The sequence below is a fragment of the Neofelis nebulosa genome, chromosome 2 (genome assembly GCF_028018385.1).
Source record: "Neofelis nebulosa isolate mNeoNeb1 chromosome 2, mNeoNeb1.pri, whole genome shotgun sequence".
NCBI classification, from domain to species: Eukaryota; Metazoa; Chordata; class Mammalia; order Carnivora; family Felidae; genus Neofelis; species Neofelis nebulosa.
This window is the reverse complement of record NC_080783.1, coordinates 32600774-32613255: the sequence shown is the minus strand read 5'-3', so window position 1 is coordinate 32613255 and position 12482 is coordinate 32600774. Positions and strand designations below refer to the sequence as shown.

At 35.3% G+C, this 12482-nt stretch overlaps 1 protein-coding gene across 43 annotated transcripts in view; it reads left to right on the top strand.

Annotated features, from left to right (window-relative positions):
- ABI2 (abl interactor 2) overlaps nt 1-12482 on the top strand; it is a 115810-nt gene that overhangs the window by 55117 nt on the left and 48211 nt on the right. For 23 of the 43 annotated variants that reach the window (XM_058708440.1, XM_058708422.1, XM_058708403.1 and 20 more), the window contains exon 3: nt 7630-7806. In XM_058708440.1, coding sequence (XP_058564423.1) covers nt 7630-7806 — 177 coding nt within the window. Of the gene's footprint in view, nt 1-7629; nt 7807-9263; nt 9282-12482 lie in introns of all 43 variants that reach the window. The other 20 variants (XM_058708313.1, XM_058708218.1, XM_058708384.1 and 17 more) reach the window with 1 other exon arrangement.

Sequence of the window (12482 nt, the reverse complement as noted above, 5' to 3'; positions counted from 1 at the left end):
AAATTATTCTGAATTAGAATCTGAAGATGGGAATTCCATTGACTTAGCCAACTGAATGGCAGAGGTTTTAAAAAACAAAATAGAATTGATTACGAATATTTAGTATCAGACTTTTTTGTACTAAACATAGTATGAAGTAGTGCACTAATTTACACCACACTCACCATATCCATAAGAAGTATTAGGATAGCTTGATGTAGATTACCTTAGGTAGTTTAAGGGTGGCAATTTATTTTTTATTTTTTATTTATTTTTTAAAGATTTTATTTTTAGGGCATCTGGTTGGCTCAGTCAGTTGAGCGTCTGACTTCAGCTCAGGTCATTATCTCACATTTTATGAGTTTGAGCCCCACATTGGCTTGCTATCGTCAGCCTGTCAACACAGAGCCCACTTTAGATCCTCTGCCCCCTCTCTCTGCCCCTCCCCAACTTGTGCTCTCTCAGAAATAAATATTTTTAAAAAATTTATTTTTAAGTAATCTCTACACCCATTGTGGGGCTCAAACTCACAACCCTGAGGTCAAGAGTCACATGTTCCACTGACTCAGCCAGCCAGGTGCCCCAAGGATGGCAATTAAAAAAATTTTTTTTAAACATTTATTTTTGAGGGACAGATAGAGACAGAGTATGAGTGGGGGAGGAGCAGAGAGAGAGGGAGACACAGAATCTGAAGCAGACTCCAGGCTCTGAACTGTCAGCACAGAGCCCAATGTTGGGCTCGAACCCACAAACTATGAGATCATGATCTGAGCCGAAGTCGGATGCTTAGCCGACTAAGCCACTCAGGCGCCTCCCAAGGGTGGCAATTTTAAAGAAATCCTATCTCTAGCTTTGTTGCTGTTATCTTATTTCTTTGGAAGCATATTATTTAAAAAGCTAACAAATTTTTAATTTTAAAACTGAGAGTAGGAGTTAAATTAACATTAAATATTTTTCAAAAATATATAGTTATCAGAACAAACATTTAATTTTACTGAATTACTTGTATAAACATACATAGCTACTTTTAAGTCAGTATAGCATTATGTGTAAGGATGAATGCTATTTACTATGTCCTTGACTTTGTGTCCATTTCTGGTTAGTTAAAAAAAAAAGGTTTATGAGAACATTATTCAAACTAAAATTCTTTTTTTTTTAATATATTTTTTAAGTTTACTTATTTCTTTTTGAGAGAGACAGAGACAGTGTGAGCAGGGGAGGAGCAGAGAGAGAGGGGGAGAGAGAGAATCTCAAGCAGGCTTCTCACTGCCAGCACAGAGCCTGACATGGGGCCAAACTCACAAACCGTGAGATGACCTGAGTGGAAACCAAGAGTTGGATGCTTAATGGACTGAGCCACCCAGGTCCCCCAAACTAAAATTCTTATAAGCTTATAAACTAAAAATTTTCCAAGCCAGGACTGTTGCTTTTCTCAACTTAACCTAAAGAGTCAATACTGTCTACATTCAGTTCATCATGGCTTAAAGTGTATTTATTTTGAGACAGAGTGTGTGGTGTGAGTGTGAGGTGGGGGAGGGGCAGAGTGAGAGAGGCTACGAATCCCAAGCAGACCACACGCTGTCAATGCAGAGCCGGACTTGGAATTCTATCCCACGAACCATGAGGTCGTGACCTGAGCTGAAATCAAGAGGTGGACACTGAACTGACTCAGCCACCCAAGTGCCCCCTCATTATGGCTTAGAAGAAGATCAGGGGGTTCAAAGGCAACATAAAGAACTTAAAGAGGGGGCGCCTGGGTGGCTCAGTCAGTTGAGCGGCCGACTTCAGCTCAGGTCATGATCTCGCGGTCCGTGAGTTCGAGCCCCGCGTCGGGCTCTGTGCTGACGGCTCAGAGCCTGGAGCCTGTTTCAGATTCTGTGTCTCCCTCTCTCTCTGACCCTCCCCCATTCATGCTCTGTCTGTCTCTGTCTCAAAAATAAATAAACGTTAAAAAAAAAAAAATTAAAAAAAAAAAAAAAGAACTTTAAGAGTAGTGTTCTTCCCACTCTAAGAGCTGACTAGAATTTATTTGGCCAGGTGTTGAAGTAGTTAGCAGAGAGTAAAGGAAATAGGAAGGAATGATTATTAAATGCTATAAGAAGGGAAGTAATTCTTCTCAAGGGCTAGATACTAAAAGGCGGTGGAAGTTCTAACCCCTGAGGAACTTACCATGTAAGGTAATTTTTAAAAATTTATTTATTTATTTTGAGAGAAAGAGAGAGAGTGTGCATGTGTGAGCAGGGGAGGGGCAGAGAGAGAGAGGGAGAGAGAGAATCCCACGCAGGCTCTGTCCTGTCAGCACACAGCCCAACTGGGAGTTTGAACTCATGAACTGTGAGATCATGACCTGAGTTGAAATCAAGAGCTGGACATTTAACCAACTGAGCCACCCAGGAGTCCCAGGTAATTTTTTGTTTAAAAAACTTTGTAGCCTTGGGGTGTCTGTGTGCTCTTTCAGTTAAGCATCCGACTCGATCTCAGCTCAGGCCTTGATCTCAAGGTTGTGAGTTCAGGTCCCACACTGGGCTCCGTGCTGGGCATGAAGCCTACTTAAGAACAAACTTTATAGCCTTGTTTAAAAATTCAATTTTAAATTAAGGAGATCCTTTGAAAGGTTATCAATATGTAATTATTCATAGAAGATAGGGTTTATACAGTTTTTAAATTCTTACATATAGTTTATATCGTTTTATAAAAAATGAGTAAGTGAAAATTGCCATTTAGTAATAACTAATTTGTTTTATGAAAGATGAATAATTTAAAGCCTATTTGTCATTTAAATAATTAAATGCTTATTTGAAACATTAACTTATAATTAAAAAATTGAGACATACTTGAAAACACCCAACTTAGTTGAGTTATTCCACCATAGCTATTTGCAGATGTTTTCTCACGCTGATGATCAGCTGAAGTAGTACTGTCCAGTACAGTCACCTTTTGATTATCTGTGTTAATGGGCCACAACGATGCATGGGTAATCCTAAAACAAAGTACTTTATACAGTACCTGCCTGATATCTGTTGTGGCCTGAGCATGTGTTTGGATCCATGAAGGAGATGTAGGAGTGGGTCTCAGGCTTGCAAGGGAGTTGGGAGCCATTATGGTTACCTGAGGGTGATAAGAGGTATCCTAGAGAGCTTGGGTTTGGCACTACTTGGCTAAAGTGTCATGGGGGAAGCCCACAGCATGTGAGACCAGACTTGGCAATAGCCAAGAGGGAGAAACAAATAGAGAAACAATAGAGAAACAAATTAATAAAGATCTGTTAATAGGAATAGACCACACAGTTGCAGTGACATTATTTGGTGTATTTTTTGGTTAACAGGTAACAAACAATAGTAGTATTTATTAGAAGTTACTTGCATTAGTTTTGGTCATCTTTGCTAAACACATTTTTTACTTGCCACAGGTAAGTGCTATTATTGAGACCTCTACTAAATAAGACTAAATTTATTATCATGTAACCAACAACTCTAGAAGTGACAGGATAAATTTGAAATACTTTTTTTTCTATTAAAATTCTTCCTAAATATCAATATTGAACTTGTACTTCCAAAATTTAACTTTAACGCATTTTAGTTTTGTAATTTCAAAGAATATGAAAAGGCAAGGCAATGATGATTACTGAAGGCTATGAATTTGACTTAGGAAAAACAGAGTAGCCATATTTTTAATAAAAAAATATAAGAGCTTTAAAAAAATTATTTTAAAACTAATAATTGGCTGTGAGTTGATGAATGTTGAAGCTGGATTTTAGGTATATAGAGGAGTGTTCATTCTGTTACTCCATCTAATTTGAATGTGATTTTCCCCAAGAGAAACCTTTGAAAAATTTGAAGTAGGTGATTGCTGAAAATTTCAGAATGTTATAGACCAAACTTTCTTCTCCTTCCTTATGGAGTAGATTTATTGTTCTCTGTTATTATTCAGATTCCAAATAAAATCATAGCTATCTATTTTCTGAAGATATATTTGATTCACAAGAACTCCTACAGTTCAACCTAGTGTGGTAGTAGGATGGGAAGAATACAACTTATGCTCTTTGATTTTCTTAACCATATATTACTTTTATTACTGTATATGTTTTTAAAAAGTTAACGACACCAAATATCTATACTTATCCAGTCGCTAGAGACATTAATCTTAAGTCAACTCTTGTAACAAGTCTGGAAACAATTGATATTTGAGAGTGCATAATGTAAGGATAAGTGAATTAGTCTCTCCTCTAGATCATTGGTTCTCAATCCAGGTAGTTTTACCCCTGCAGAGACATTTGGCACTGCAGACATTTTTGGTTGTCACAACTTGGGGTGCTCTTGGTATCTTCTGGGATGCTTCTTCACATTGTACAATACTCAGGACAGCTTCCCACAACAAAGAATGATCTGGCCCCAAGTCTCAGTAGTGTCTCTGTTGAGAAGCCCTGCTCTAGTTTTTCCCAGATGTAGGTATTCTTTTAAAATAGACAACTAGAATATTATATAGTGAAACTAAATTCTTTTGATTTTCCATGTATATATCCTGTTAAGAATTATGTTTTAGAGAATGCATTCAGTTTTTACTGGTAATTAATACAAGAAGCAACATTTTTCTCTTCAGAATTCCTTCAACCAAATCCTTTTAGAGTTTAGTCCTGGGAAAATTGTCCCTTCCTCATGAAGGGATATATTTCCTTGTAATTCATTGTACTTTGCCTTCTCTGCTAGGAAGATGTAAGAGCCCAATTTTATGTCCTTTTATAGCAACTAGCCCTTATTTAGGCTCATAGGTCTGAGATCTTTTTCTTTGCTATACTGGTTTTTGTTTTATCCTTAGCATAAAGGTTTGTGGGTTTGGGCTGTGTGTTTGTGTGTATATAAAGAGAACATAGAAGTAATATGTAAATGCCCCAGTCACCAGGTATGATCAAATGTTTTGAGTGCTTTTTTTAAAAAAAAAGCCTCAATTTTTTCAAACAATTAAAAAAAGTGCTTACTATAAAATGTAACTATATATTAGTGCAGATATGGAAAGTTGCTTCCCCATTTTTATTTTGTAGAGATTTATTCATATTTCCAGCATGAAAATTTGAAATTGAAGTTTCAGTTTGCAGTAAGCTTAGAATTCTACTATGATTGCTTGGGTTTGCATTCTTATGGCTTCATTTTTGAATAGGATAATTATGTTTCTAAAAACTCCATGGAGGGGCTCAGTTGGTTAAGCATCTGACTCTTGATTTCGGCTCAGGTCATGATCTCACAGTTTGTGAGTTTCAGTCTGGCATTGGGCTCTGTGTTGGTGGCCCCCCCCCCCAAAACAAATAAACTTAAAAAAATAAAAAGTGGGGTGGAAACAATGTCTCAAGAAAATAACATTCTCTGATAAATTTTCCTTTATTGATGTGTTTCAGACCAGTTATATAAAAAATAGGTACAAAAATGTGCCTATTTTCTTTGGTTTTGTTTATTTTGAAGTGTACTTAATATATATGAAATCTTCTTAGCCCATATTTTTAATGATTTAGGATGTGACTCATTAAAAATTATTCAAAATGAGATTTTTATTTCTCTGAAGTTAAAAATAAGTAAATACCAACATTGTCACTAATACACAAATTTCTTTTTTTCTGTTACAACTCTACCAAGTAGTTGAAAAGGAAAGCAGATTTTGTCATTTTTACTTAACATGCTCAGAAAAAGCTCAGAGATTATTTTTGTTTTAAAAAGAAATACTTAAATGATAAAGTTACTACCTTGGCCAGTCTTTGATTTGATACTTTATTTAGATACTAGTTGTGAAGCTTACAGATCCTGTTGGCTTTTAGTCTTTTGGCTGAGGGGCACCTGGGTGGCTCGGTTGAGTGTCCAACTTCAGTTCAGGTTATGATTTCATAGTTTGTGCGTTTGAGCCCCACGTCAGGCTCTGTGCTGACAGCTCAGAGCCTGGAGCCTGCTTCAGATCTATGTCTTTCTTTCTGTCTGCCCTTCCCCTGCTTGCGCTCTGTCTCTCTGTCTCTCTCAAAAATAAACAAACATTTAAAAAAATTGTTTTTAAGTCTTTTCATTGAAATAAGAGGCTTTGAATTTGTTTCAAGTTTCCTTCATACCGTAGGTAGTTTAAGAGGATAGATAATCAGCTTTCATATTTCATAAAGTGATATTTAATACTGTCATATGGTTATCTTTTCTGTATTATTACAGATATTTTATTTTTTATTTTTGAAAAACGTTTTGAAAGTGTTTTTTATTTTTGAAGTTTGTGTATTTATTTTGAGAGAGACAGAGACAGTGGGAGTGAGTGAGGGGCAGAGAGAGAGGGAGAAAGAATCCCAAGCAGGCTCTGCACTGACAGCACAAACTCTTGATTTCCACTCAGGTCATGATCTTGTGGTTTGTGGGTTTGAGCCCTGCATCAGGCTCTGTGCTGGGAGTGTGGAGCCTGCTTGGGATTCTCTCTCTCTCCCTCCCTCTCTGCTCCTCCCCAGCTCTCTCTCTCTCTCTTTTAACATAAATAAAAACACTTTAAAAAATTAAAAAATATAAAATAATTGCTCTTCATATGCCACTAAATTACAGCCTGCTGTTTGAAAATGCTGTTAAATAGTATTAATTAAATTAATAGGAAACATAGTATTATCTGTGTACCGAAATTCACCCTCTATTAGCAAATGGAAAAGTAAAAAAACACATCCTATGTGAACATTTAATAAACCCAATAAATTAATGAAATATTTTATGAGTATTGTGTCATAAAAAACAAATTTTTTTGTAAAAAAATGTTAACATTGTATTTATATTTTAGGCCCCCCCCTTTTTTTTAAACGTTTATTTATTTATTGAAAGAAGACACAGCATGAGCAGGGGAGGGGTAGAGAGAGAGGGAGTCACAGATTCTGAAGCAGACTCCATGTTCTGAGCTGTCATCACAGAGCCTGATGTGGGGCTCGAACTCACGAACTGCAAGATCATGACCTGAGCCGAAGTTGGACGCTCAACCTACTGAGCCACCCAGGCTCCTTTTTTTTTTTTTTTTAATAGAAAAGGCATTTAAACACCAATGGAAATTACACTAATAGGTTATTTTAAAATGTAACCAACTTAACCACTGGGGCTTTCTTGATCATTGTATTAGTATAAATATAAATGGGGTTTGGGAAAAAATTAGCATGCTTTAACCTAAGGATTGGCAAACTTTTTCTGTAAAGGCCCAGCTAATAAATATTTTAGGCTTTGCAGGCCATACAGTCTTTGTTACAACATTCATCTCTGCCTTTGTAATATGAAAATATGTAAGTGAGTAGAATGGCAGTGGTCCAATAAAATTTTATGTATAGAAACTGAAATTTGAATTCTGTATAATTTTCACATGTCATGGCACTAATTTTCTTTAGACTTTTTAAAACCATCAAAACATGTAAATACCACTCCTGGGTTGTAAAAACAAAAAACTTCAGGTGGTAAAAAACTTAGTGGGCCAGATTTGGTCTGCCAGCCATGATTTGCCAGCCCTTGCTTTAGCCTAGAAATGGAGAAAGCCAGTAGGTCCAAAAAGGAGAAAATTTAGCAATTGGGGTTAAGAATATAAATAATGATGTTAAGTCACTGAGCACCTATATTTTGACTTTCCGGTTATTAGAACTATACATTCTCGTGTTGCACTTATATTTTTCAGACCGTTGATATTCATAAAGAGAAAGTTGCAAGAAGAGAGATTGGTATTTTGACTACCAATAAAAACACTTCAAGGACACATAAGATTATTGCTCCAGCCAATCTTGAACGACCAGTTCGTTATATTAGAAAACCTATTGACTATACAATTCTAGATGATATTGGACATGGAGTAAAGGTAAGTATAATTTTTGTCAGCCTTTTAAAAATAGCAGTCCATAATGAAACACTTTAGAAAATGAAGCTTTTATCTTTTCTGGAGGCCCAAGTTTTGGCCCAGTTGTGGTTCTGAAGATTCCTTACTACTATAACTATTTTATCCTTCTTGCTTCTTCTTAGTGCTATGTTGTCAAGTTTTAAGCAGTCATCTGTAAATGAAATGCATTTATTTAAACAGTTATGATAATACCTCATGTAGATTGGGCAAATAAGTGTGGTATAATTTCTGTAGTCTTTTAATGACTTAATATGACTGATTAAAAGATTACTTAGCATGTTATTAAAGTATTTACCTTACCTCAAGAATTTATCAGCAAGCTTCTGGCATTAGTTTTCAGAAAGAACATATGTAAACAAACATGTACTTTGAATTTTTCTAAAATAATTCTGTCTTAACATTTGGCTGAGAATAGTGTAGACAAAAGTAATATGTGAATTAATATTTCTACCCATTTTGAATATGTAGCCATTATGTGTTTGGGCTATCTTTTAAAATGTATTAGAGTGCCTGCTGTATATATAAAATACCGTGATCAAAACTGAAGTGCATATAAATTTCAATGAAATTGGTATTTATACTTAAACTATTTGGAGCATCAGCTAAGTATTAAGTAACTTAAAGTTTACATCTTAATCATTGATTTGAAAGGCAGTGACTTATTAAATGTGACTTTGGATAAATATATACAATATACTTATAAGTGAAACTGTATAGTTTATGCAGTTATGTCTTTATATATAAGCAAATGTAAATTAAAAAAATACACTATACTAGTATGGCTAGAAATCAGTTAAGTCTAAATTTAATGTATGTCTTGGTAAAAGAAAACATACAGTATAATTAAAAAAAGTATTTTTCTTAGAATTTTAATATAAGCATTATTATCTGGAATTTGATATTTAATTTTATAAAATACTTAAAATTTTATAATTTTGAGATTTTTTTTCAAGGCTAATAACTGCAAATAGAAAATTTTAGGATACTGCTGGAATCTACTTCCAAAAGGCACTTAGAATAAAGCATAATATTTGTGCTTGCCCATTTACATAATAAAAACATGATTTCCTTCCCACTCCAATTCTTACTTAATTCAAGTAAAATATTACTCTTTTGGGACTCTGTAGTCCTTCTTGTTTGGACTTTTAGTGTTTAGGCGACACTAATGTGAAGAAATCTTTAATAATGTTTTTTGAATAAAGCAATGTCATATAATTTCATCAAAAAACCTTCCTGTTCATGACACATTCTGCTTTGACCACTCTTTCTATGATCTACTGAAACATTATTTTTTAATGCTGAATGCTTAACTTGTTTTTTCTTTGTTTTTTTCCTTTCTCTTCACATCCTGAAGTTCCAACTAACCTTTCAATGCTTTTTTTCCTTACCTCTTTTATTTGCTCCATTTATGCATTAAGTGGTTGCTTAGATTTAAGGTAAGAGATTCCAGGGCTGGATTTCCATTCTTTGTTCTTATGTAGAATATTACATATGGGGAGTGAAGAGATACTCGGCACTTGGCCTTCTAAAATCAACAAATAATTCCTCTTTTTAATATTTAAAACTTCTTGTCATGCAACTTTGTGGTGTGTCTTCATGTTCTGTGAGGGCAGATTTTTTTGTGTTGTTCACCACCTTGTCCTGTGCTCCTAGAACAGTGCCTGACACACACACTAGTGGCTTAGTAAATATTTTTGAATAAATGCTTATTTTGCAATGTTAATATGTTTTGTGAAAATAAAATGTAAGTTACCGTATCATAAAATGTCATTATGGAGTAAAATTAGCTGGATTTTTGTAAATGTAGAATTTATGTTATGGATTGGAGGGCCAACTAATGTGCTTCATTTAACCCTCCCCCTGTGTAATAGCCTTTTTATTCTATAAATGGTGTGCTTTATTATACACTTGTGGCCAGTATGTCATTATCTCTTGACTCTTAGTGAATGTAAAGAAAGTGAGAAGTGGAAAATAATTCAGTGTTATGGGTTTTTTTTTAAGTTGCAGTATCATGTATTTTGCAAAAATCAAGATTAGTTTCTTTTTTTCCAATATTTCAATATAAACTCATTTTAAGAGTTTTTCTAGCTGAATATTAATTATATCAAAACATCAAAAGTTCATGATAATATTTAACAACAGGTTAAAAATTAGAGAAATATTTTGTTATGTGTTTCAGTAACAGTTTAGGTGTTTTTTTCTTTTCTTTTTTTTTTTTTACAGTTTTAGTATTTTGGAGAATTAATGGTAAAAGACATTCAAGTATATTCAAGAAGTCTCTTTTAAATACAGTTACTAAAATCATATTCACCAAACTAAGCATGCATTTCCTTTTTGTTCTTATTTTCTTAACTGACCCTGACCCTTGTAATTTATTTTCAACTACATTTTCTTTCTAAACCCTGTTATTTGCCATGTCTTCAGTATAGAAACTGATAACAGGAAAATAACTGAGATCTGAATCATTAACTATTAACCACGGCCACTGACATTTCAACAGATCTGATAGAGAGATGTGACTAGAGGAGTTGAGGCAAATGTACTTCTTGTGTTATTGAATAGATGATGTTGGCTCCAAGCCCTCAGTCTTGCTGAGTGAAGGCATGTGGAATTGTGAGGAGATTGCTTTTGCATAACACACAAAGAACTACACCCAAAGCAGTGTGTAGTTGCTTGGCTCTTTTCCTGTAAATACTATATGCAGATTTTGGCTGTTGATGTTTTAAAGTGATTGAAGAGAACAGAAAGATTACCTGAATGAAACACAGAAATGGACTAATTCTTTTCCTCTTAAGTTTAGACCAGCTTGCCTAAGCTGCTATCCCATGCTCATTTCCTCCAGATTCCTTCTTGACCTTCCTGGGTTCAGGATCTGTTCATGTGAGAGATAGACCAAAATGAGTGGGAAATGAGAGAAGCTCCTAGAAAGCAAGGAAATATCACACTTGGAGAAGATTCCTTAACATCTTTGCTCTTTGTACCAAAAACCTTCACTCTTTGGGTACTGTGGCTCTATATAGGTGTTGCTGTTATATCTGGGTGCAGTTTACTGAGCGAGAAGAGTACCCTGCATTCATCCTAGAAGCTACAATGCACCAACGTTCTGTCTTTTCTTCCTTCCTGTCCCCCTCCCCTCTTTTTTTAAAGCACATTGTTAATAATTTTTGGTGAACCAAAACAAAGTAGAGTGAAAAAAGTATTCAGCATATAACAAATTATTTCTCTTTTAGTGCCAGTATAAAAATGATTGGTTTTCAAAGGGTGATGAATGGAATAATATAATACATTAAGGTAGAAAATAGAATTTAAAAATGTTAAAGTTGGAAAGGACTGTGGATAATAAACCAGTTAAGTGGTTTTCCAGCTGAGCTTGGAGACCTGTGGGTTATATCAAGTGCCCTAGAAGTCTCCTGATGTTTGTTGGTAGGATTATCTGCTACTTTGATTTCCTCAGCTGTTCATGAGTTCTGTCTTTGCTCTTGTTGCTGTTAGACTTTTGATGCCTTTCAGACTCTAAACAAAGATAACACTTTGGGACCAAACACATGGGATTGGACTCAGAAGAATCCTCTGTACTAAAAGTTGAATTTTTAACATTTTGTACAGCGTGTTGTGATGGTGGTTAATTTAGGTTTTTTTCTTAAGTGGGGAGAACAAGTTGTAGAGTTTAATTCATAAGACCTTTGAAAACAATGTCGTGATATTTGTACAACAAAAGGCATAAAAAACTAAATGGTGGAATGCCATATTGGAAGTGTTTTAGTATGTACCTGAGGCCATATAAAAGTGTAATTTACCTGAACTATAATACTACTCCTCCTTGTATATTTAAATCCTGCTTTTTAAAAATGTTTATTAGGGGCGCCTGGGTGGCGCAGTCGGTTAAGCGTCCGACTTCAGCCAGGTCACGATCTCGCGGTCCGTGAGTTCGAGCCCTGCGTCGGGCTCTGGGCTGATGGCTCGGAGCCTGGAGCCTGTTTCCGATTCTGTGTCTCCCTCTCTCTGCCCCTCCCCCGTTCATGCTCTGTCTCTCTCTGTCCCAAAAATAAATAAAAAACGTTGAAAAAAAAAATTTTAAAAAAATGTTTATTAATACTGATATTTCTTTTTTGGAGATTTCTATATAATTTGTAGACATTCCTTTTTGTTTAAAACATAGTCTTATTCTAAAATATTCTAAGTTCTTTAAAAGCAGAGAAATCATTTTATAGGCCTTTGTGTCTCATTCTGACCCCCTGCCATGTCTCCCTTAATTTTCATATTCCTTGGCGTGCCTGGGTGGCTCAGTCAGTTAAGCATCCGACTTCGGCTCAGGCCATGATCTTGTGGTTTGTGGGTTCGAGCCCTGCGTTGGGCTCTGTGCTGACAGCTCGGAGCCTGGAGCCTGCTTCGGATTCTGTGTCTCCCCCTCTCTCTGCCCCTCCCATGCTCATGCTCTTTCTCTATCTCTTAATAACAAATAAATGTTAAAAATTAGAAAAAAAATTTTTCATATTCCTTTACCCTTGTGCCTACTAGTCTGGTAGATGAAAAGTGGTTGATAAATGAGGAATATACCACAGATACCATTTTAGAATGTGTCTGGCACTATTCTGTCACAGCAGGTCATCTGTCAGTGGGAGACTTCTTCATAGCAG